At 47.4% G+C, this 25,063-nt stretch overlaps 1 protein-coding gene across 2 annotated transcripts; it reads left to right on the forward strand.

Annotated features, from left to right (window-relative positions):
* The first annotated feature begins 1,666 nt into the window (after positions 1-1,666).
* CAMK1G (calcium/calmodulin dependent protein kinase IG) lies at positions 1,667-25,040 on the forward strand. 2 transcript variants are annotated; one of them, XM_019499873.2, is made up of 14 exons: positions 1,667-2,042; positions 4,085-4,176; positions 7,643-7,760; positions 14,840-14,968; positions 15,583-15,657; positions 16,487-16,625; positions 17,854-17,977; positions 18,547-18,622; positions 19,110-19,222; positions 20,380-20,458; positions 20,874-20,961; positions 21,584-22,008; positions 23,267-23,394; positions 24,399-25,040. In XM_019499873.2, the coding sequence occupies exons 2-13, from the start codon at positions 4,113-4,115 to the stop codon at positions 23,355-23,357; spliced, it is 1,521 nt and encodes a 506-aa protein (XP_019355418.1). In that variant the 5' UTR covers positions 1,667-2,042; positions 4,085-4,112; the 3' UTR covers positions 23,358-23,394; positions 24,399-25,040. The 2 variants fall into 2 exon arrangements, with proteins under 2 accessions (XP_019355418.1, XP_006273687.2); XM_006273625.4 differs by lacking the exon at positions 4,085-4,176 and having other exon boundaries at positions 1,669-2,042.
* The last annotated feature ends 23 nt before the right edge of the window (positions 25,041-25,063 follow it).

Consider the following 25,063-nt stretch of genomic DNA (forward strand, 5'->3'; position numbering starts at 1 on the left):
CTTACGTAAAACCCCTCCATCATTGGGGTTGCAGTGGAAAATATTTCCTTGTCTTTCAGGTCCATCTCTGCTATGGCACGTTGAATTATGTCGTCCAGAAAGGCACTCGTTATTCCTGAGGGTGTTTCCTTATGCTTGGCCGTTATGAAACGCCTTGTTAGAAAAGTGCTTTGAGCCCATTAACCTGTTGCTTGACAAGGACACAGGAAGACAAGGCTGATCCCATAGATATGAGGGTCTGTTTTCTTTGTGCATCAGAGGCAAAGAGAAACAAAGAAACTGTAAACCGAAGCAAGAGAAGCAGCAAATGAAGACAAAAGGAGAATGACTCAGAAGCTCAGAGGGTGGAATCAGCCACTATCCCAGCTTCTTCCACAGGGGTCAAGCCTTGTGTAGAGCAGGACTTGTGGTGTTAACATGGGCCACCGTGCTGTACGTCTTGGTGTAGAACAGCCACCGCAGCTCTAACCTGGGATAGCCAGGCTGCTGCTTGGGATTTAACTCAACTGCATTCACCTTCCAGGCCTTCAGGGTACTGAATTTACCAGCTGAGCAAGGGTGGGGTTCAGGTGGTTTTCTGGAGTTGCCAACTTGTCTGAAATCTAGACCCATATGAGAGTGGGGAGGGCAGAGGTTTTCCACTTGACTCTGTGCGTCTCAGCACCAGTTCAAATAAAGGTGGAAGAGAGCTGAGACCATCTTGACCTCTGCTGGGGTCCTGGCTCAGTCGGAGTAGCAGTAGGGTAAATTATACAAGGGCAGAATAGTGTGACTGACGAATAGCGATATTGCAAGTGTGCATGAGAGACAAGCATGGTGGTCACGACGGGGAGGGGCAGGAAAAGCATCACAGCAGCATGAACCTGGTAAGAAGAAAAGGGAAGGCTCTGAGCCCGGGACTCCTCCTTAGCATGGGTCTTTGCAGTGCTTTGCACAATGGGGTCACAGTCCTCAGGGGAACCACTCCCATCCTGGGCTAACAAATAATTATGGGAGAAAAGGAGGGTGTTTAATGGAAGCCTTTAAGTTTGTCATGGACTGAAGTGATTAGTACTAAACAAAGGAAAATAATGTGACTAGCCTGCCTTAGAGTTGATTTATTCCTGAGACGGGGCCAGAACTATGCCCTGGTCCATAACCTGTTTGTCCAAGCAGTCCCAGTCCCTGAAATTAGGGCACAGATCAGTTGGGATGCCAGCCGTACGTGTGTTTCACTATCTTCCCCAAATAGTCTAAACTAGCTGAAACATTTAAACAACAGCGAATGTGCCCTGTTTTTCTATTCACTATTCAAGATTAAAATATACTGGAGGGCTTCTCCAGGGGTGCAGAGCTCTCATTGATAATAGCTGGCTCCAGCTTAAAGCCCTTTCTGCCCATTCGTATCAGAGGGCTCTATTAGGGGGCCAAGGTGGCTACCCCAAACTCACAAGTGTGCCTCAGAGGGACAGAGGACTTGCCTAAGGTTCGCTGGTGAGTCGGGAAAAGCCAGGTCTCCTGAATCTCAGTCCCTAGCCATTGCGTTACGTTGCCTGTCCCTCCAACCTTTCCACATGGAAGGAGAAGTAGGTGGGGCTACATTTCCCCGGACAAGTGTTTGGGAAAACCAAATTACTTTGCATTTGAGACAGAAAAGCTTTGCTACTTCATGTTTTCCTTGAGAAAGGCACTGCTGCTACCACAGCCGATCCGTTTGAATCCCCGGTGCACAGAAGGAGGGGAGGTTTTAATAAACTTGTGTCTGCTGTTTGCTCTGGGGTCCTCAGAGGAAAGATGCCAGGTACCGTTGCTGGCACTGACAGCACAAGCAGGAGGGAGCGAGCGTGGAAGAGATACTCACACCCACGAGAAGCATATTCCAGTGTCGATTTACTCCCCTTTAAGTGCTGCCTAGTTACCATCTCATGTAAGAAATCTCCTGCATTCCTCCCCTTTAATCTCCATTGATGGTTAGCACCAAACCCGTCTCTAATCCCCACAGACCTGTAGGAGCTGAACAGGAGAGTCAGAGAACAGTTGCTGCTCCATTTGCGGTTCCTTGGGTAAGCTAAATGTATTTCCTTAATAACCAGATGTTTTTCTTGGCTGTTCAATGCAAGCTGGGGTCTGGCTAGTCGAGTTTGAAATTACCCTTACTCCTATGTTTATAGCAGCAAAATACTAGAGTACCGCTTTGCAGAGACCCCTTGATGAGTACGGCATAGCGATCCCATGTGATGTATTTCTTATAGTATGTGAGTTTTTTACTCTTCAAAGTATTTTAAATGGATATTAAAATGTTTACCTGGAAAAAATGTAATTCTGCATGAGTTCATCCCTGACTCCAGGTGAATGCACTGCTTCCGTATCGGCACAGTAGCTGGGTGAATACACAGGGCTTTCATGTGTGTTTGGTTTTAACTGCTTCCCTTTCTTCTGCTGGCCCCTAAAACACATCAAAGTCTGCATTAGTTTCTCCATTCACAAGCAGAGTGCTTGCTTTGTTGCATTCTGCAGCATCAGTCTTTTAACACTGTATTCCCTCCTTCCTTTTATTTTTTTTTTAAAGAACTTCTTGCTAGTCTTAAAGACAAAGCCATAAAAAAGCTTTTGTCATACCCTCCTCATGTAACTTGGCAAGATCATTAATCGCACCGTAGAGCAATTTTGCCAATGCAGTGTATCCATTCAGAAGCAGAAATGCCTGTCTGCAGATGGATCTGCTACTGGGGGATATGAAAGCTGAACAAAGGTCATAATGATACTCATTAAATTCTAAGCAGCGATGTGTCGTTGCCCAGATCTGACAGAACAAAGCGGCAGTCACGTTTATTGATCTAGTCTCTGATAAATCCCTAAGGTTAGATGTGAATATTGAAACTACTTGCCACTTAAAGGACAGATGCTTGTCAGTCTGAAGTAGCATAAGTGATCCAAGTGATACAGTCCTGCATGCCGCTTCCTTCACTGTTGTGGAGGGGGCTAAACAAATGAAAATCCTTTGCATTTTTTTCAATAGCCAAGCATTGAGTGGGGAGCAGATCCATTTTATTAGGCAAAACCAAGACACAGTAAATAAAAAGAGGCAGAGGAGCCTGATTAAGACAAACATGCTTGGTCTTTCCTCCTCCTGCCTTGTAGGGTTCTCTAAGTCTGTGGGTTTCAAGCACTAGCTGAGTCCTGGGCAGTCCAGCGAGGTACCTGGAAGAGCTACATGTGAAACACATGCTAATTGCATGTCAAGACACAATGGACAAATGAGGTCTGCTTTTTCAGTCAAGCATGCATAAGGATATGGAGAGAAGACACTCAGGAAAGACTGTTGGGCAAATATGCCCGTCTGAGCCCCAAATCGACTGATCTGACCTCTACTATGAAATTCTGCTTCCCTGCAAAACATACTGGAATCATTAGACCCAGTCATTGGGGTTGGGGGAGGTAGAAGACCTCATAAAGGAAAGGTCACCACAGTGCCAAGCTCTGAATAAGCCATTAAAACAAAGGCAAGCCCTGTCCCAAGCACACTGTTCTCTAGACTTCCAGCAAACAGCAACAGGTGGATAAATGGGCCAGTGGTAGGGGATAAGGAAATGCAGAAAGGTGTCTGAAAAGCATTCTGTGCCGGGAAGAGGAAGGCAGGCAGCTGCTTATCACTGCGGTTCTTATATGCCCCTATACATAGGCACTTCAAGTCTTCGACCCTCGCAATAACCCCATGTCTGTCGCTACTTATCCCCGTCCCTGTTTTTGTAAAGCAGGGGACTGAGAGGCGAAGGGATTTGCTTAGGGGCAGAGATAGTCCATAGGAAAGAGGGAACTAAACCCAGATCTTTGATCCCAGTGACTACGTGCCCCACATGGAAGTAGGGGGCAGCAAGGGAAGCTGCACTATGAACCAATAAATAAATGCATGAATGCCTGGTATTGGAAAGCTGTATCCATTTACAGGAAGAACGGCTGTCCGTGGACACGTAAGCCAGCGTCAAACTACTGTAAGGTTTCATCTGCGTTCAGAAATACCCGACCCTACTGTACTTGTGTTCTAACGGAGCAAAGCAATGTGGCGAGCACAGTTCACACAGCTGTTGACTTGATCTGTTAACAGAGAGACTGTTAAGTGGAGCGGGCAGTGTATGAGCACAGAGAGATCAGACATGGCAGAGGTGCCTTCCCATGCCATACCTTCTGCGGTTCTTGGTAGGTAGGAATGAGACTATGGCTGGGAATCACGGGGAGCCCCCGGGCTCTTGTGAAGATCACCATCATCCTTTGTCTGGCTTCTGTTTCTTGCTTGGGGGGTTGTCTCTCTTGCTGTCTGTCGCATGCTGCTGGGGCCTGCAGGGAGGGCCCCTTCTGTGTTGCATGGTTCTTTCTCCCATCCTGGTGCCATCTCCCACATTTTTCAACAACTAAATGGAGGAAAAACTTGAATTGCTGTTCCTGGGCTGTTGCTTTTGATGGCTTGGTCCATCCAGCTCTGCTTAGCTCTTACCCGCTGCCATGTGACCTGGCTGGTTTCTCCATGTCGTAGGATAAAGCGTGCTGGGTAAGACCAGTTTGCATAGATGCTTCTCATACGCTAGCTGGTCAGTGGCCTGTGCGCAAAGGAATTAGTAGCTGTCAGTCTACTCCCCTTACGGATAGGTGGCAACATCTCAAAAGATCTTCTTTATAGCTGGAGCCAGCTGACACATTTGCAGCACATTGACTGGATAGGACTGGAGACAGAATCGCCTTGCCCTTAGAGGTAGGTTGCTCCAGGATGGATCTGACCATACTGGAAGGCATGATGGCAAGGAAGCTTGAATTGCTGCTGGCCAGCAAGTATCTGACCTGTTGTGGAAAAGGGGTTTCATTCCAGTTCCATACCAAATAGTTCAGAGCAAATTTGTGCGTGCTGTGAATTGTGGGCATGTGTGAACTGGCTGGAAAGAGATCATTGTATCACTTATATCTATTCCTTGGAATTTATTCTGGCATCTGAAATGTTGCCTTTGGATACAAAACTCACTTTCAGCCAACACCTGAGTGTCTGTGCTTGACAACCGATTCTTGCGCGTGAGTTGAGCTCACGAGTTTGCGGAGAATGAAAGTGTTAGGGTGGAGGGAATGGTCTGGAAGGAAAACTTGCTTTCAGACGCAATCCAGGCAGAGGATGGTTTTCACCATTTCTGTGACTTTGATTAGCTTTGATAGGAAGTTCTTAGTAAACAGCCAACTGGAGCACCTTTCCATCAAGGCTTGCATTTCCAGCGGTCACAGGCACATCAGAATCCAGAAAGTAGCTAAAGGTCAATTCTGACTTGGCCTTTAAAGACCTTGTAGACCAAAGCTGACTTTTTATTTTTTGCAGCTGAGTCAATTCCTCTTTCAACGAAGTAGAATTAACCTTTGGGATGCTATGCTGGGGATCCCAAAATAATACAACCATGATCATAAAGGTGACAAATTAGGCACCGTGAGAATTAAAAATCAACTCTGTGTGTTGTAAGACATAGGCTTTCAGCTTTGTTTCAGCTCCAGTGCTTTCTGCCTCTTCTAAGCACTTTGTTTTCCACACAAAATTTGCTTTTTGTCTCCCAGCGACTCAGCCGTGTCTTAAGGGCTTTTCTAGGATGGTATAATTGCTCCCAAGAAGCAAGATGTTGAGTGTCCAAAACAGTGTTATCAGCATCCAATCCCATTCTATTTAAATGAAGAATTTTCCTTATATCCAGGCGAGAAAAGCCTCCTCCAGGGTCTAAAACTAATATTGTTTCCAAATACCTCTTCTCAGCTAAGTCAAGAGCTTCTGAGAGGGAGAGCGGGGTTCACCTTTCAATATATATTCCAGCTCTGCATTGTTAGATTTCCTATTAAGAGTGCTCAGATTTAGTGTTAATATGGCCTTTCATAAGTGGTGGTGTTATTTGTCTTGCAACAGTGCTGTACAGCCTCTGCCCTAATGAATTTAAGGACAAGAAGGAAAGGGACTTGTCCAAGTCGTGGAGCCTAGGTCTTCTGAGCCCCAGCCAAGTGAACTGGAGAAATAGAGTCAGAGAGGTGAAGTCCAGCGTCTTCAGCCATGGGTGATAAGGTTAAGCACTTGAATCAATGGCCTGATCTTTTGGATGACCAGAGCACCCACAGCTCCCAGCAAAATGTCTGGGCACACCTCAAAGATTATAGACCCAAGTCTACACATGCTAGACACAGTGCTGGCAGGCCATCCAGAAAGCTCATGGCAGAGCTGGCTTTAGAGCGCAAGAGTTGCTGGTTCATAAGAAAGTAGGGCTGGAAGGGACCTCACAAAGTTGTCTAGTCCAGCCCTGTGCTCAATGCAGGATCATCCCTGTTCATGTTCTGGCCAGGAGAAGGTGCTGCCTACTTGAAGTTTACAGACCGACAGCAGAGCAGAAGTTTATAGACCTCCGTGGGGATCAAAGTTAGGTCTTTCACTTTGCATGGGTCCATGCAGGCAGCAGCTGATGCAGCAGATGAGGACTGAGCTGCATGGGGGGCAGCAGTGGAGTGGAGTAGGGTCAGGGGGTTATGGTGGCAGTGGGTTTCAAAGGAGCTATTGATCCACCAGTGAACACCAAAAAACTCCCAGAGGGACCGCTATGAGTAGATACTGTGCCAAGTACAGCGTGTTTGCTGTGCTGCCTGTGTGGAATAGGAGCGACAGCTGTTTTCCATCCTGCCTTTGTGCTGTGACTAAATGCAGTCAATGCAACACCTTTCATCAGCACCAAATTCAAACCAACTCTGAGAAAAAACAACCCTATTTCTCCTTGGGACATCACAGTCTCCCCTGTAGCCAGCACTGTGAGGCTATAAGAATAATCACAGTCCTAAGCAACAGCTATCCAGTTTCCACATGCATGATAAGGTCAGAGAGAGAGAGAGAGAAGTAATGTACTAGCTAAACCAGCAAAATGCCTGATGTGAACTTCCTTTGAGGCAACCTTAGCTCTTTTGACCTATTTTAATGTTCAAGCAACTAAGCAGCTCAAGTTGTAAGCTGCCTGAATCTTCAGCTGTACCTAATTTTTAATCCATTAAGTCAAGGGTGCCTTAGTAGGTTAACATTAGCAGCCACCCAGCAGTCTAATCACAGCTTTTATCACTATATATAAAGCAAAGTATAAACATTTATAATTGCCAGCATGTCACTTAATGAATATCCCCACATGGCAGTGTCACCATCTGGGCACTTGATTTTTATCCAGCCTTTCTAATATTAACCGCAGTGCACATTTGCATTCTGATAATATTTGATACAGAAGGTCCAGCGTGACTCAGTATCGGTTCTGGGGGTGGCAGTGAGTTGAGCGTCCTGGTAGTTTTCAAGAAGGGTTATTATTGTGAGCCATTTTCTCCAAAAGACCATTTTTCTTGTGGAGGAGGACATGTTGCATTTCAAAATCTAGCATCCGCAGTCGTTTTGTGAGTCAAAATCTTTCATGTTATACCTGCATCAGCAGTTTATTGTGTGGGTGTGAAATTCCATCTCCCTGCTTCTTGCCTGTGAAAGATCCACAGCAAAAGCCTGGGTCTCCAAGGGAGAATCTGAGCATGCACATATTCATGAGGGGTTATTGATGTGTGGCCTCATCATCCTCCTGCTCTGGACTCTGAGTACCTGACTCAACCGACCAGCTCTCTTCCCTCTTCTTGGCAGAGTTCCCTGCATCAACTCTGGAGAAGATGGGCCGCATGGAAGAGGATGACAGCCGTTCCTGGAAGAAGCAGACGAGCAACATCCGGAAAACGTTCATCTTCATGGAGGCACTGGGATCGTAAGTACATCAAGTAGCATAGGGGCTTTCTGGCCAGGGCCCCCATTGGAAATAAGGGGCTAACAAGGGGAAACAGGGATACTATTTAAGCAAGAAAGAGATGCACACTTAAGAGAGTGAGTAAGAAAATAGTTCACGACAGAGAAAAGTCAGCCGATCTAGTGGGAATAGCACTTTTACATAATAAAAAGGTGATAGTAGAAGTCCATCCAAGTATTTATCATTTTATTTATATTACTGTTCTCAGTGGAGCTACTTTTCAAATAGGTCCCTTCTCCCTTTTGCCAAGCTTCACTATCTTTCCATTTCCCATCACCTTTCCCTGTCTTTTGACCGCTACTATGTGGCCGCAGTATAGTCGTTTGATCATATAAGAGCCAGCAAAACTTGGGGGACAGGGTGGGAAAGCCCTACGTTCCCCACCCTGGAAAATCTTGGTTTGATATTAAATAAGTCCCTTAAGTTCTTTGGCTGCTTCCCTGGAGCATATAGGGTAGTTGTACCCTCACAGCATAGGTAAGTGTATATGATAGTGGAGGAAAAAGGATTTGTAGGAATACATTCACACTGCTTTCATGCTCGTTCCAGTAATGGTTTGCTTGCAAAAAGCTTTTAACTACTCTGAGAACGTCTGCTACAGATGTGCTGGGGATTTGATTATATTAATAGGGGATTATTGCCTATGCTGCACGTCTGGCCATACATGTGCTCCCAGCCCTGCATCCACTCATGCATGCAGCTGTCATGAGGCCAGCAACTCCTTTCCAACATGGAGCTTCTCTATTTCCACCTGCAAAGGGTAGGAGTCGATGGCCATCCCATGCACTCATGCAGACACTGAGGCTAGTTTAAAATTACTTTGATAGCAGGGCCCTGTGTCTTCAGACAGAAAACCACAGACATTCCTGGAGGCACGCACTCAGCTCTGCACGGCAAGCAGATTTGAGTGCAGACTGTCGGTGGGCGCGTGCAAAATACACACAAGGCAGCTGCCCGACAGTGAAGGCCTGGACTGAAAAGAGCATTTCCACTGAGCTGGAAACCACATGGGCAAATATTGAAGGCAGGAAGGGAAAAAAAACACCCCTGAGGCAGTGGCAGTGCCACTGTGGCACCGAATGGCTGCTTCTGCACAAGGACCCTTGTGGAGGGAAAAAAGGCCCCTCTGTAAAAGCTGGCAGAGCTGCAGCAGTGGTAGGAGGCCTGGTGTGGCCAAGGCTTCTGATTTTAAGCACCACATAGCCTAAATCTTCTCTGACAAAATCTGTCTAAGCTGCACCAGTATTAGATCCCAGCTCTGCTCTATTTAGAAGAGCTGTTCTCAGGGCATGCCAGGGCCCTGGGTGCTCTGATCCTTGGAGACAGCTGGAACTCAGCTTGTTCTATAAATTATTTGGAGAAAATCCTTCCTGCCTTTTGCTGAGCCTTTGCAAAGCCCCATCCGGGCAGGCACCGAGTGGCTTCTCTGAGTTTTTTGTCTGGGAACTCTAGTATGTCACTGAGCCTTGCAGGGAGATGTCCTTTGCTGCTGTGGTATGACTCGACCTCTTCCCCAGAGGGGCTTCTCACTGGAGCACCTGCGCCCTTCAGAAATGTTAGTCTGCTGCATAAAAGACATCTCTGTTCTACCCCTGCCCCTGAGAAGAGGATGCTGTGCAGTGGTTAGAGCAGTGAGGTGTTTGGGACACGGGACTTCTGGGGTCTGTTTCTGGCATTGTCACTGGGCTGGATGTGCAGATGCGAGGAGGACACTTGCTTCAGTGACATGTTACCTGTGGCTCAGAGGTATTCATACCATGGCAGTAATGGTCAAGATGTTAGTCCCTCTACTGTCTCTGTACATACTGTGTGGTTAACTTGGCCTGTTTCTCTGTGCCGTGGGGTCTAGACTTGGGAACCCAGCTGCTTTCCCTGATTCTTCATTGAGTGATCATGTCTCATTTTCCCCATCTGGGATACAGGAATGATACCTCTTATGCAACTGGTTCAATATCCAGACAGGTCAGTGGATGCTTCAGTTACTCTGACAGTGCCCAAAAACTTAATGCACACACCTTCCTGCTCCTCAGGCCTGAAATATGCCTGCGCAGTGGGTGCAGGTGAGGGGCTTGCGACCATGGCACCTTACCCGGGACAGCGCAGCCAATAGATTGGCTGGGTCTGAGCTCCACTAGCCTCTGAGCCTTTGGAGCTGCACCAAATGAGGAGAAACACATACTTTCTGCCTATATCTGGCCCTTCCTTTGCAAGGCCTGATGACTACCCTGTCCTTTTGCCTTATCCCCAAGCTCAGAGCTCTGCGCAGCCTGTCTGGATGGCTGCTTTTCACTTGTGTCCTGTTCCCTGGCTCACGCCTGCCATGGATCACTGCAGGAATCCCTCCTCCCCCACCCCAGCTTAGCCCTGCATTGCAGCACTCCAGGAGCTCCCCTGTGCCTGTCATCTTGCCTGGCCAGCTCTCCTGTTCACTCATGCACTTCAGTCTTACGTGATTCCCCTCTCCACTCTGAGCACCCTCATCCTGCAGTGCTGCAGGCTAGGTGAGAGGGGAAAAAGCCTGATGGGAGCACATACATGTAGTAGTTATGTGTCTCATCAGGCCCTGTATAAAGCCACGGAGAAGACACATACTTCTGCTTTGGAGCTAGGACAAGAAGCAGCAGCTGTTCTTCTACCTCCCAGCTTCTGCTTCTCCAAATAGGTGACACCTCCTGAGGCCTCGGCCTGTCATCATGGGTGGCCAAGTGACACATCTGCAGTCACTGACAGCCTGTGAGCACCCTGGTGGGTACCAAATTGAGCTGCGGCGCTCTCATTCTGTCACCCGCGTAATGAGGAGAACGAGCCAGACAAAGACGACGTCCACGGGGTTTGCGTCCCAGCCAGCAGATGCCACCATACGAATCGGGGATGCAGGGAGGAAGAGGAGAAGCTGGGGTGAATGCAAAGCAGGCCTGGTAACCAGAGCATGTGCTCAGTCTTCGTTATTCCCCTCCCGACTGCTGTCTGGAAGGAGGGAAATAAGTGTGTATGTAAAGCTGGTGGGAGAGATTCCCCCGGCAGTCAAGATCAATCAGTCCTTGGCCCAGCACCAACCACTGTGAGTGCCCCGACTGTCAAGAACTTGGATTGGAGTATCCCCAAGTTCTTGGGAAAAGCTCAGATCAGTACCTAGCTCCCCTGAGGATCTGGATGGTCAGCACACCTGATTCACTGTCCATGGGCTCAGAGATGCTGTTTCACTTCTTCCCTCCCCACTTCTACCATGCACGATGGTTTTAGCCACCTGCTGTAACCAATTCTGCCAGTTCCCTGTGACATAAGCTGGCTTCAATAAATTCCTACTGCAATAGGGCCCAGACTTCTGACTGGCACCCATAGATATTGTTATGCTACAGGTGCATGATAAGATAAGAACAGCTGATGAATTGGGGATTGTGAATGGAAAGTTTCCAGAAGTCAGAAGGATGCCTTGCTCCACCCCTTCACAAACCAGAGCAGCTGGCATCCAAGTTTTATCTTGGCGGCTTAAACATTTTGCTTTTTCTTCCCCCTCCCCTTCCCACCATGTTGCACATATATGCCAATGACCTATTCCAACACATACACTTTTCTCTCTCCGAGTGAACAGTCTGACACGTTCTTTAATGTGCTCAAAACTGACAAAACTTTTTTACGGCCACGGAGGAGGAACTGAATTGTTTTTCTGAGCTTTCCTGTGAGGAAAAGCTGCAGCTGAGCTCTCATGCAAGCATTGTCTGCAGATTTAAGCTGCTTTTTTGAATCATATGTGGCTAAGGTCAGCTCAAGAGGGAAGTTTGATTATTCAGCAGCTCAACTTCTGAAAGGGTGAGGCTGGAGAAAGCTTTGCTTTCTCTTAGCCAACTTGCTGATTCATGAATTTTTAATATGGGGGACATCATTATTTTAAACTGTTTAGGAATGATGTACAGAACAGATGCTCTAACATCTGATCTGTAGGCTGTTCATTTCCTACTCGTGTGTTACAAGGAAAATTTGGTATTGGAAACTAGGATTCACTCAGCCTGCAGGGGTGTTTCGGCAGTAATTACTTCCCTGGCTAGTCACATTAAACAGGAGACTCGGGGGGGAAAAAAACAACAAATTGAGCGACCAGTACTCTAGGAAATTCCAGGGATGGCAAGCACCACGGAGAACCAAAGACATCAGTCACACTATTTTACCAGTCTTTGGGGGGAAAGCAGCTGGCAGAGTTGATCCAGAAGAAGGAAAAAGACAAACAACAGCTTAGCTGTTTTTGTGATTTCTTCCCCCTCAAACTCTCATGACGAAAAAGAGCCATTGCTAATTCAGTGCTCAGGATTGGCTTCTCCGTGTGAACCTTTTGGCTGGAAGGGTGGACAGCCATTGTGCACGAGGGATCGCTTGGTCTATCGGGACGTGGATGAAAAGGACAAGTCGGAGCTAGAATGGGGAAACAGGCTTGGAAAAAATGTCAAGGGCTGAGTACCTGCAAATCCAGCCATGCTTTTCGAGGTGCGTGGTGATGAGTAGATGTCCGGGGACTGGGATGTTTTAGAGCTAATGGTGTGTGGAACGAAGGACTCGTTATTCACTCTTGTTTTACTAAGAGGAGGAGAAGGTGGACAGATACGTCCTTGGCACTGCTCCAGTTGAAGTCAAAAGGGAATTCCACTTGCTGGTGCCCAGGCTGGACTTGACCTTGAGTCTGAACTATCTCCCTTGGGAAACATGCTTGTTGTCAGCCTTAACAGTGCCCCATGCAGCAGGAAGTATTCTGCCTCCAAACTGCTGCCTTCTGCAAGGGATTTCCACCAAGCATTTCCTGGCAGTTCGGGCCAACAACATTGCAACGACTGTCACCGCATCACAAAAGCAAGTCCCGTAACTTCAACAGCTCTTTGAGAAAAAAGCCCTTTCAGTGCACGTTTCTCAGAAATTATGGCTGGCAAAGATCCTGTGAATCAGCTTGAATAAATCCCCCCAAGTTTGCACCCTGAATTTCTAGCAAGTTCCTCAGATATTCTGGGAACGGGCACTCTGCATACAAATCCCCTTGTTTTCTTCTTCCAGCATGTCTCAGATGAAATTTGATCCTCAGTCATGCCCAGGAGCTCACATTGCCTTGGCAGCTCAAGGAGGCTCATCTGCAGGAGGAAGGAAGCAGAAAGTGGTGCCAGGGCCACTTAATTGCCACTCTTTCTTCTGTGTCATGAGCAGCTGCCACTGGCTAGCAAATATAACCGCAAGAGCAAGCAGCTGTGCACCAGACGGGTACAGCTCTGTGCTCAACTGAGCTATCAACAGAGAATCATAGAAAATGATGGTTGAAAGGGACTTCAGGAGGTCACATCTAGTCCACTCTCCTGCTCAAAGCAGGACCAGCCCCATCTATCTCATCCCAGCCAAGGCTTTGTCTACTCTGGTCTTGAAAACCTCCAAGGATGGAGAGAGAGTCAACAGCCTCTCTAGGTAGCCTATCCCAGTGCTTCACCACCCTCCCAGTGGGAATATTTTTTCCTAATATCCAACCTCAATTTCCCTTGCTGCAACTTGAACCCATTGCTCCTTGTTCTTCCATCTGCCACCACTGAGACCAGTGCAGCTCCATCCTCTTTGCAGCCCCACTGCAGGTGCAGAGAGACTAGGACTGACTTCCTGAAAGCCAGAGAGGTGGGAACAGCATCTGCTCCCCTCTCCCCCGGCTCTTGCTTGGTCTCCAATCACTCTGCTCTCCTTGCCTCTCCTCCTCTCTTGCTCCCATAAAGATTTGCAGCTTTAATGACAAGTCCCTCCATTAATAGCACCAATTAGCGTGCTATTAAGGTGCCAAAAAAGGGCACCAATTAATCTGCTGCTCCTTTGATGAGGATTACTTGAGACCAACGGGGGAAGGCAGGCAGCGACACCATCTCGGAACACGAGTTTAGCTGCCTCGGTAAAACCGCTAACAGGATTGTGAGCCCTGAGGCCGATATAAATAGTCACCCTTCATCGCAGTGAGCTGCTGGAAGGGATGTACTGGATGCTCATCAGTCACATTCTGAGTTGGAGTGTACTGTTCGAAGCAGGTTTTGCAAAAAGCCTATGCAGGGGAGGTCAAATGCCAGGAACAAACTTTATGTAATAGGCTGGGTGTGCCCAATTAGTTCATGTTTAAGCTTTGCAGAACTGTTTCATGCCCCCAGACAACATGCCAAGTAATATCTCACACCTCATGAAAATGCAGCCACCTCTGCAATGGGGTGCTCCCAGCTATGGTGAGCTGGGAGAGTAAAGAATAGCTATAACTGAAAAGGCAGAGGTGTGCAGGGGAGACCACATGTAATTAGGCACTCGAGTTAGACTTTGGATTCTGCACTTGGGAGAAGAAAATGGGGGACCGGTAATCACAGTGGGCTTTGGATCCTGTCTCGTTATAGTTATAGCAAAACGCTCTTCCAGCTGGGCTCACGTTAGGATTTAGATGGGAGGGTCCTGCACGGTAAAGGAGTACGGGCTCTGAGAATTGCAGCCGTGTGCCATCACTTTGAATCCTTCCCCATTGAGATCCTGCTCGCTGGATGCACGTGCTGTCGACTGCATGTGGCATCTGCTTCCCCTGAGGTGGGCTCTAAATCTGATTGACACCGCTGAAGATATCTCATGGCCTGACATGTGCACGGGTAGCTGCGTGGTTGTCTTTACTGGTGTGTTGTCATCCTGAGTGGCGGTATGGCTCTATATTTAGTCTCGCTGCTGGGGGTCCTTTTCAGCTATTGTTGAAGAGAAAAGCTGTGAATTTAACCCTTTCCCTATTAAAGGCTTTCTCTTGTTACAAAATGGGTGCAAAGGCTGGGGATTTTCCTATTCTCTAAATGAAGTTAGCAAACGAGCTCTCTGTCTATTGGGTCCAAGCAGGATTCTGTCAGGCCATACCCTCCTTTTGGGGTGCAAGAAATTCAGAGCCATATTTACAAACGGTTTGTGCTATTGCATATTTGCATATTGTCTTTGCCTTTTACTTCAGCTTCTTGCTATGCATTTGCTGACAGCTCTGTTGTCTATTGAAACACGTTTGGGTTTTGTCTCCACAGAGGTGCCTTTTCAGAAGTTTTCTTAGTAAAACAGAAGGCTACTGGCAAGCTGTTTGCTCTGAAGTGCATCAAGAAGTCTCCTCTCATTAGGGACTGCAGCTTGGAGAATGAAATAGCAGTGCTGAGAAAGTGAGTGCTTGGTGTTTTGTATTTTATTTTTTAAATGCAAATACAGCAAACCCAAGAGGGACTCTTCTAGAGACAAAATCATGAGTTTTCCTGCTAGGGGCCATTAGCTATTGCTGCTGCACAGATCTGCATCACATTACAAAAAGAAGAATGAGGTGAAAGGAAGAGAAGAAAAAACTAGCTTATACTTAAATGTATTTAAAATCAAAGATATTTGTAAAGTTTCTTTCCACATTCCCCTGCTCTTCACCACCCAAACATAAGAGGACAACATGAGAAAAGGAGAATAACACGGACTAAAACCAAATGCTGTCAGGTGTGAAGTGAGATCAGGTGTTCACTTTTAATAAGCTAAGCAATGCACAGAATGAAAAGCGATGGGGGTTGGTCCTTTACTGACTGGCGGCACATGTGACTGCATGCAAAATGCTCCTTTTCTGGTTTGTGCTAGTGTTAATATGATGCAGTGTTCAAGGCATGGGAGAAGAGCCATGAGCAAATGGGCATGAAGTGGGAGTTGATGGGATTTTGCCCAGAGCAAAACTGGTGCAAAGCAAAAGGAGTACCAGGCCCCAGACTTCCATAGACCTGTGTTTTCTCTTTGCTGGTTGCAGAATAAAGCATGAAAATATTGTGACTCTGGAAGACATTTATGAGAGCGCAACTCACTTCTACCTGGTCATGCAGCTGTGAGTATCAGAGGATTCCCTTCATCCCGGTCCCCTGGGGAAATGTGCCCATTTCAGCACCCACAGAGGGATTCATTCCTGTACGTCTGAAATAGCCAAATGTACCCACTTCCCAGTGTTCCTCATAAACCAAATGAGAGCAAGGAGGTTTAAAATTACCATGGACACTTCCCCCTTGGGCCCAGGCATGGCTGCTTTTTATTATGCCATTAAAATGAGAGAGCGTAGGATCCACCTGTGCAAACTAATTTGTTGCAGTTAATGGTGCAGAAATACGCATATTTTTCATTAAAGCTATGCTGTGCACTGAGCCCACAAAAGGGAAAATAGACAAGCTAGCTGGAGAAAACAGCTGAGAGCATCCCGGATGAGGCAGCTGAATTAAGTGTTCACTTATAAAGGTGTTCTCACACAGATTGACCCAGAGCAAATCAGGCTGTGCAGTGGAGCCTGAAGACCACTCCAGACACAAGGTTGAAAGTCATAAGGGAAACTCATCTGAGCCTTCAGGGTTTCATGAAGAGCATTAGAGCACTGTGGCCATTTGGATTTACCAAGCTTTGCCATTCAAATGTGTTGGCTTCATTGTAAGCAGCAGTTCTCTGTGTCAAAACTGCCCTGCTATATGGGGCAAGCCAAAACTTGCAAAGCTGTAGAAGGGGATGGGTCTTTGCCAGTGGGAGTGGACACAGACATGGTCTCCAGGTTGATGAGTATGATCAAAGCAGGGAAATGGAGGAAAATTCACTGATTCAGACATGAAGACAAGCTACTGCTTTCAGTTTGGACTCTGTGCTCTGTAACCAGGGGTGCTGTCTCTCTCTTACAGGGTGTCCGGTGGGGAGTTATTTGACCGAATCTTGGAACGAGGTGTTTTTACTGAGAAAGATGCGAGTGTTGTGATCAGGCAGGTCTTGGATGCAGTGAAGTATCTCCATGAAAATGGAATAGTTCACCGAGACTTAAAGGTATTTATATATGGTGCTTCCTATAGATTTTGTGGGTCAGTGGAAGTAACTGCCCCATGGAGCTCTCTAGGACACATAACAAAACCCTACAACACTCCGAAGCTCAGGTTGATAATGCTAGTCCTACCCCCTGGGTCAGCCTTGAGGCCAGACCCTCCACTTCTAGCACCAAGACCACATGCCTCTACCATTTAACTGAGGTGGCAGCTGCGTTAGCTTGTGCAGTAGCAGGTCACAGCAGCACATTTTTCTGTATTATGCTCAAGGTAGGCTAACGTGACTCCTCATTTTCTTCGAGTCATTGCTGTACTTTGACTTCCAAGCCAGTGGGACAAACAGAGGGACAACCTAGGGGTAAAGCCTCCATGGTCACTGCCCAGACTTTAGAGAACTTCTTGGAAGAGCAAGGGAACTACATTTACCTGCTAACTCACTCCAGGGGCTCTTTTATTGGGTGCACTTGTTGGGCAGGTCTTGAGTGGGTGAAAACACAGTTTTGTGTTTATTCATATACATCTACAGAGCCAGCGATGTATAAAATGGTATACATATCTAACAGGGTGCATGCACAGCGTCTTTTCTGGCCCACGTTCTTTAGCCATTTAGCATTTCACTTCTTGAGGAGAGAACTAAAGGTCTGGCTCCCCCAAATCCAGGCTACCACAGTAACACCAAAATATAGAACCACTTTGGACTGGAGAGTCCAACATATAGGTCAGTTTTAAAATAAAACCCTTATTGTGGTAGGATCCCAGGGTCCCAGAGAGGATGAGGGCCTCATTGGGATGGACTTACCATACAAAGTAAGATGGGTTCTGCCCCAACCACCCCAGGGCCTAGATGTGTGCTGACATCCCCCTAACACTCCTGTGCGGCAGGGAGATATTACCATCCCTCCCTGCACCTCTTACAGAAGGGGACTGCATTACAGGGGAGATAAAATGATGGGCCAGGAGTCCCACCGGGAGTCTATGGCAGTTCTGAAATAAACCCAGGTGTCTTGAGCTTCCTCTACCCTAGAAGGTGAATGGGGTTTGTAACTGGTCAGCGTAGCAGGCAACGGCCCAGGTGAGGGGGGCACAGGGATTCGTTTTGGCTCAGTACCAGCCAACTTTTCACTAGTTTTGTGCATGAACCTAAAAATGACCCAGTCACTTGTAGAACATAATTGTCACGCTTAATTATTGTCGGTACAGTATTTTAAATTCGGACCTCTTTGCGCACACAGCCAGAAAACCTGCTTTACCTGACTCCCGAAGAGAACTCCAAGATCATGATCACTGACTTTGGCTTGTCTAAAATGGAGCAGAACGGCGTCATGTCCACGGCTTGTGGGACTCCAGGATATGTTGGTGAGGAAAGGCTTGGGGGTGGCTCTCAATGACAACAGGAGGAAAACCCTATGCTCTTTTTAGAAGGAGGCAAAGAAAACAGCATGCAAATAGCAAAGTAAAGACTTGATAATCTGGCCTATAAGCAATACATTTTGGTATCTCTCTACACGTGGTTTTCACACATGGCGACAGGTCAGCAAGACTTCTGCAGTGGATTCTGCATTACTTGCCGTGTATGAATTGGGCCAGGACATCTTTCTGGGCAGTAGAAACAATGCATGAATCACAGGATGAGGGTCCCTGGCCTGGGTTATGCAGGAAACCAGGTGACTAGATCATCATAATGCTTTTTTCTCACCTTAAAATCTGATTCAGTCAGCTTGTCTTTCTGATCCTTGCAGTCCAGCAGGCAGGCATGCACTGACTCAATGTGGCCATATACATGGTACTCACTCTCCCTCCTGGATAAAAGTTTGATGAGACCAAGCCTATGGGAGACTGATTTTTTTTTCCCTCCATCAGATCATTTGCATTCTTCGAATGCTTTATCTTGCCTATAATTCTGAGTCGCTTTTTATTTCCTGCAGCTCCAGAGGTCCTGGCCCAGAAACCGTACAGCAAAGCTGTAGACTGCTGGTCTATAGGCGTCATTACCTACATCTTGTGAGTATAAAGCTAACAGGATCCTTGCTTTTCCAATAGACCATGGGGGCTTCCACTTTTCCCCACGTGTATCTGTACAAAGAGGGATATAATGAGTGTCCCCAACTCACTCACACCTCTGCACAGGCTCAAGTGATCGCACCAGGTGCCGAGCAGCGGGGAATCAGTGCATCAGCTTGGAGTCCCATTCATGTTTCTTTATCACATCCTGTGCACTATTCCTCGAGGAGCATTAAAAAATCATTCAGCCTCCCCTCTCGGCTTCTTCGATTCACCTGCTCTCTCATTAGCATACCACTCAGCTGCATGCCAGCTGTGGCTTTGTTTTCCTATGAAGCTTTTTAACTTGTTTGTGCATTGTCACACGTTCGCCGAGCTGCACAGGATGGATATGGGCAGCATCCTCCCCTGTCCCCATAAATGCAGGCTAGTGTATGTGTGGAGAGGTTGGAGGGAATTGACCCTTCCTTTTTCTGCTCTGCTCCAGGCTGTGTGGATACCCTCCTTTCTATGAAGAGACAGAATCCAAACTGTTTGAAAAGATTAAGGAAGGCTACTTTGAATTTGAATCTCCCTTTTGGGATGACATCTCCGAGTCAGGTAACTCTCTCCTCTCATAAATGTGCCATCTGCAGTACAGGGTCTGCTTGCTTTGAATGGGCCAAAAGGGAGAGGAAGTGGAGAGTCTCAGCGAGTTGATTGCTGCTCTGCCTGTTCTCACAGCATCGCCCTGTCCCCACTCTCTCAGGTAACCAGGACAAGCTTTGCTCAGGGAAGGCTTAGGAGAGAAGTAGCAAAGGGTGTGAACTGAATATGAATTGAATTACCCCAACGGAGCAACTGAACTGCCAGGGAAGGCTGTAAGTCAGCAGTGAGTTATGTTGGCAGAGCTCTGAAAGGCTCTTTGCACTAGGATAGCTGAAAAAAGGCTGCATTGGCAGAGCTGCTACAATAGCTCTCAGATCTCTTGCCCGCAATGCAGCCCCCTTGGCTCTTGCATTCCTCCATGCTGTAGCAGCAAACAGCCCTGAATTTTCTTTCCCTTTCACGTACTTTTTTCTGCATTGATACGATGTTGAGTTGCCTCCCGATAGCCACATTCAAACAGAGGCTAGAAAATGCTTGTTAACAAATGTGAATGATGCTTCTCACCCCTGAGCACAGCCGGCCTGTGCAGCTCACTGCCACAGGGTGCTACTGAGGCCATGGGCTTTGCAGGGTCCTACATAAAAGGACTGCATGTTTCCATGGATAAGAGGATATTTACATGGATAGCGAACATACTACTAGAATCAAAAGGATTTGCAAGCACAGGATTTGGGGAAGGGATATAAATAAACCCCCCTTGCTTCAAGGCTTAGGCCAATGGAGGTTAGAGAAGAAATTGCTGGGGTAGGGAGAGGAGGGGAGCAGGTGTTTCCATCTCTGCCCGCTGCAGGGTGTCTTTCACTTGGCTCTGCAGCAGCTCTCAGAGCCTGGATGAGATGGTCTCAGCAGTGATGGAGCCCAGCAGTTCCCATAAATTTGGGACAAAGCCTGGCCTGTCTCCGGTTAAGAGCTCCATAATTCCTTGTCATTTATTCTCATCACTGACAGCACATCCCCATTCCTGTGTTGTTCTAGCATGGTGCTAAACACCAGAGTTACATGTTGTGGAACAGGACGTTTTCTTCCCAGCGTTTGCCATGTCAGCGTGAGGGTTATTTCCTAGAAAGTGCTGAGACCTCTTTCTCTCTCTCTGCCTTTCCCTCAAACAGCCAAGCATTTCATCAGTCATTTACTGGAGAAGGATCCAAACAAGAGGTTTAACTGTGAAGAAGCCCTGAGGCACCCCTGGTAAGAGCGATGTGGGCCCTGCAATGGGGACCTGTGTAGCTCTGCAGCTTTTATTTACCAGCCTTGGCATTTCGTGCCACCTTGCTAGCATGCTGGGGTCTAGTTCGTCCCTGCTGTTTACCTTGCTGTCTGCCTTGGAGAACACCCTGTTTCTGTCGTCACAAAAGAAACAAAATGATGCTTAATTAAAGATGCAACTTGTATACTGTTTGCCTTCAAAATAAGGGGAAAGAAATCCCGCTCTGATATTTTCCAGACTTTGAAGTGTGTGTTTGTATTATGTTTTGTTGCTGTTTTTCCTTTGGGTTTAATTATTGCTGATTGAATGTACAAAGCAGTTAGCTGCCTCCAGAATGTAGAATGCCTCACAAATGCCATCTGCCTACAAGCCGGTTTCTTCTTTCCCCGTCTGCAGGATTAATGGAAATACAGCCCTTCACCGTGACATATACCCATCTGTCAGCGCTCAGATTCAGAAAAACTTTGCAAAGAGCAAATGGAAGGTAAGTTGTTTGCTGCTGGGAGCCTAGAACCACTTCCAAAGCAAATGCCAATTGCTGTCATCTAGCGATGAGCAAACCTTCAGCTCTGTGAGTAAGCACCCAAGAATATGGACCATTTTTCTCCAGAAATCAGACAGGGATCTTTTGCAACTGATATTATTTTTACTGCAGTTGCACCAAAGGTTCTCTAGTGTGACAGTCCCCAGCATGGTCTATGATATATATAGTGAGACGTTAAAGTCTAGACAGGTAGGGGAAAGGATGGTTTGTAGTGCCCATGGCACTAACAGCTAAACTGGCTGCTGGTGGGACAAGAACTGCCTCTATGGGACTTTTACTGCTCGGTTCAAAATGTGGATTCAGAGCTGTTCAGCTCTGGCTAGCCAGCCGTAGCCATGTCATGTCCCCGCAGTTGCCTTGTCTAGGAAGCAGGATGCAGTCAGTGGCTCATCTTTTGTAGGGCATAAACTAATCGGTGCTAGCCAACACAGCCCTGTCAGCCCTATTCTTGCAGCAAATCATCGTTCCCGGAGGATGCAAAACCCGCTCATGCTGTAGCTTCCAGGCAGCTCAGAGCAGGAGATGGTCATGGCTGTGTTTTCTTTCCTCTCTCTTTTCTCAGCAAGCCTTCAATGCTGCAGCTGTCGTACACCACATGAAGAAACTCCACATGCACTGCCATGCAGAGGCTGACAACAACGTCCCCCTCATACAAGTGGTGGAAGCATCCCGACCCGACAGCCCCATAGTCGCCAACTTGGAGGCTGTCAACCAAGACAAGAACACGTTGCTGCCTCTCATCCCCATGTTGGCTTGTCAGAACTCTCCCGCTCAGCTGGACCAAAGCACAGTGGGGACAGAGAGGAAGACGCAAGATTTCTTGGTTAACGGGTTCCTGCCAATAGACAGTAGCTTGATCCTGCCAGAAAATCAGGGCCCTTTTAATAGAACTTCTTGGGACTGCAGCCCAGCCTGTGTTGGGCATGAGAAAGCGAAGACGGGCTTCTGCTCTGAATCAGTGCTTCATAAAAAGGCAGTCAAATCCCAGTAGGTATCTGCGCCGCTAGCTGTGACTTCCGAGTCCCGTTTATCTCCAAAGCCCTATTCCTACACGTGGGACCGGGCTTGCTAGAAACATGTGATAGCTGCAGCAGGTTGCACTAGGGGTGGGAAGGGAGGAATAAGAGAGATGGAAACTCATGAAGACTGGATGGAGAGTGGTGGCCAGTCAAATCCTTTTTTTGCCCTTGGGGTGCCCTGAGCACCAGCTTGGCCAGCTGACATGGCAGAGCTTGCAATGGGCTGATGTATTATAGGGTATCAGTCTCCAGGATCTTTGACATGGTGCCTTCCACCGGCTACAGCAGGTTCCCACCAGACTGCAGGGCAGGAAGGACTTCCCTTTTCCCCCAAAATGTCACAAGGATCTTTTGAGATGTGATGCGCCTACTTCTGGGGTACATGGGGGATGGCTCTCAGCTCCTAGGATTACGTGGGCATATTTTACCCAACATAGACTCATAGATGCTACAGTCGGAAGGGACCTCAATAGATCATTGAGTCCGACCCCCTGCACAGGCAGGAAAGAGTGCTGGGTCTAGATGGCCCCAGCTAGTTGCCTATCTAACCTCCTCTTGAAGACCCCCAGGGTAGGGGAGAGCACCACCTCCCTCGGGAGCCCGTTCCAAACCTTGGCCACTCGAACTGGGAAGAAGTTCTTCCTAATGTCCAGTCTAAATCTGCTCTCTGCTAGCTTGTGGCCATTATTTCTCGTAACCCCCGGGGGCGCCTTGGTGAATAAATACTCACCAATTCCCTTCTGTGCCCCCGTGATGAACTTATAGGCAGCATGTTCCTTGCTGTTGCAGGGGGCCAAGACATTTGCAGACCTTTGGTCTCTGTACCAAAGATCTTAAGTTTCTAATAGCATTGGTGGGTGGAGTGTGGGCATCTTGTAATGTGTGTGATTGCGGGGCAGGTTGAAATGAACTTTCTTATGGATCTTGTCCATGGTTGCCTGAGACTTTGGGGGATAGACTCCATGGCCCAGTTGCTCACTTAAAGTCCTGGGTCACTTCTGTCTTGGTTAAAGCAGTGGTCCTGGTGTTCAGCAGGTGTTACTCCCCCAAATCCACTGACTTCAGCCTCTGGCTTCAAGAGAGATGCACTGATTTACACCCACTGAACACTTGGCCCACTCCATATATTAAAACATGTACGGTTTTGGGGGTGTTTGTTTTTTTTTGCCCAACTGAGGAACTTTCATGGATTTTTTTCCTTCTGTTTACTGCCTCGTCCTCCACAGCCCCTTCAGATCAGAGGTTCTTGTTCCCATGAAATTTGGTACCCGCCCACACTGTGGCACTGGACAAACTGGAGTTTGTTCGATAATGTGATCAGCCAATCAGCATGGGGGTCGCCACATCTTTAATGGTGAGTGCATCCCAGTTCCTATGACAACCGTATCAAGGAATTGGGGAGGGAAAGTGCATGTCTAGCATGGCACTGGGAATGCACTAGGTTTGTTGGGTTGTGCTTGCACTTGAGGCATGCCAGGATACAGCAAGCATCTTATTTTCCCAAAGCATGGATCTTTCAGTCTAGATTAACAAATTGTCCTTAATGAATTTCAACGGGTGCTCCATAACTGGTTCTACACGAGGACGGACCTCCCCGCGTTTGCGTAATTGACATGGAAAGGAAGTAAAACACAGTCCTGCTATCCTGAACCATACAAGCTAGAAAGTTAGAACCACCAGGGAAAAAGACAACTCCATGAGCCGGATCAGGGGCCGTTCAGCTGTCATTCACCATCTTGGCAAACCCAGGCATTGACAGGAGGCCATTGACCATAAGGCCTGGACAAATGTGATTTCGGGGGGGGGGAGTATATGGGGATGTGTCCGTGTGACAAGTTGTCAGCAGTAACCGGGTCTCTTGCTGGCACACACCACCCAGCAGGAGCAGCAACATGTACTCGGGGAAGTGGCTTTCCTGCTTTTTGAGCACAGATGAGATTAACTGCAGATAAGCTGAGTGGATAAGGCTTGCGCTGCAGTCCAGGAGCGCTAAGAAGCCTTACTGTTGAACATTGCATGGACGAACGTTCCCCAAAGGTGAACGTCAGCAGGTTCAGCTCCCCTCCCGAGCGCAGCACATGTTAAGTCAGTCACGTTTTGTGATCACCAAGGACACCTTCTACTGCTGCGATTATGCAGCTCCAGTTTTATAAAGGATTACTAGATAAGACGGGCATAGTACATGCATTAGAGACTTCAACAGGTGGACTAATATGATTAATCCTCTATCTGTTGCTCATGAAAGATTAAAAAGTAGAACTGAGCGGTTCCTATGTCCAGTGGGTGTGTTGAAGGGGAGGTAGCACTTGTCCAGGGAAACCATTTAAACCATTACTTCGAATTCTCTCTCCCATTCAGAAACAGAAGGGCTGTTTTATTCTTTCTGTGCTTCAAAGCCAGACATCAATAATGCAAGCAGAGAGAGAGGAGACTGGATCCTGCCAGCAACAGATGGGGAGCAGTTTTCTCAGGGCAGTGGCCGTTCATCAGCGAGCTGCCTGAATGTAGTCCTGAGATTTCTTCAATGCAATGACCTTGAAGTGTATCTGGATCATGAATACGTGCAGAAGGTGTTTTAGGAAAGGGGAGGTGTGTGGGCATGATGCTTCTGCTAGCACCTTCTCAGTGTATTACACAGTGCTACAGCTTTGTCCTGTGTGTGTTGTGTAGTCGTCCAATGTGTAACGAGTGTGCTGCACAGCAAAAGTCATATAAACCAAAGCCATACAGAGTTCTAGTCATTGCCGTCTGGGTCGTTTTTGCAGCCTGTGACCCTTCCTGCTAGGAAGTCTTTTTATTCCCAAGCTTCAGTAATTTAAAGTCCAGTAGCAATTGCCTGCCTTGGCTGTGCAGTTTTTATTTAAGCTGTAAAAGGCAAGAGCCTACTAGCATCCTCCATATGTCTAAAGATAACTACAGCGAGGTCTGAATTCCCTGCTTCCAAGTCTGTAATTGTGCAATAAATACTGTGCTTAATAAAGCTGACTTTTGTTTTGTAAAGTGCCTGTTGGTTATTCATAGAA

This window comes from Alligator mississippiensis, chromosome 14, assembly GCF_030867095.1.
Source record: "Alligator mississippiensis isolate rAllMis1 chromosome 14, rAllMis1, whole genome shotgun sequence".
NCBI lineage: Eukaryota > Metazoa > Chordata > Crocodylia > Alligatoridae > Alligator > Alligator mississippiensis.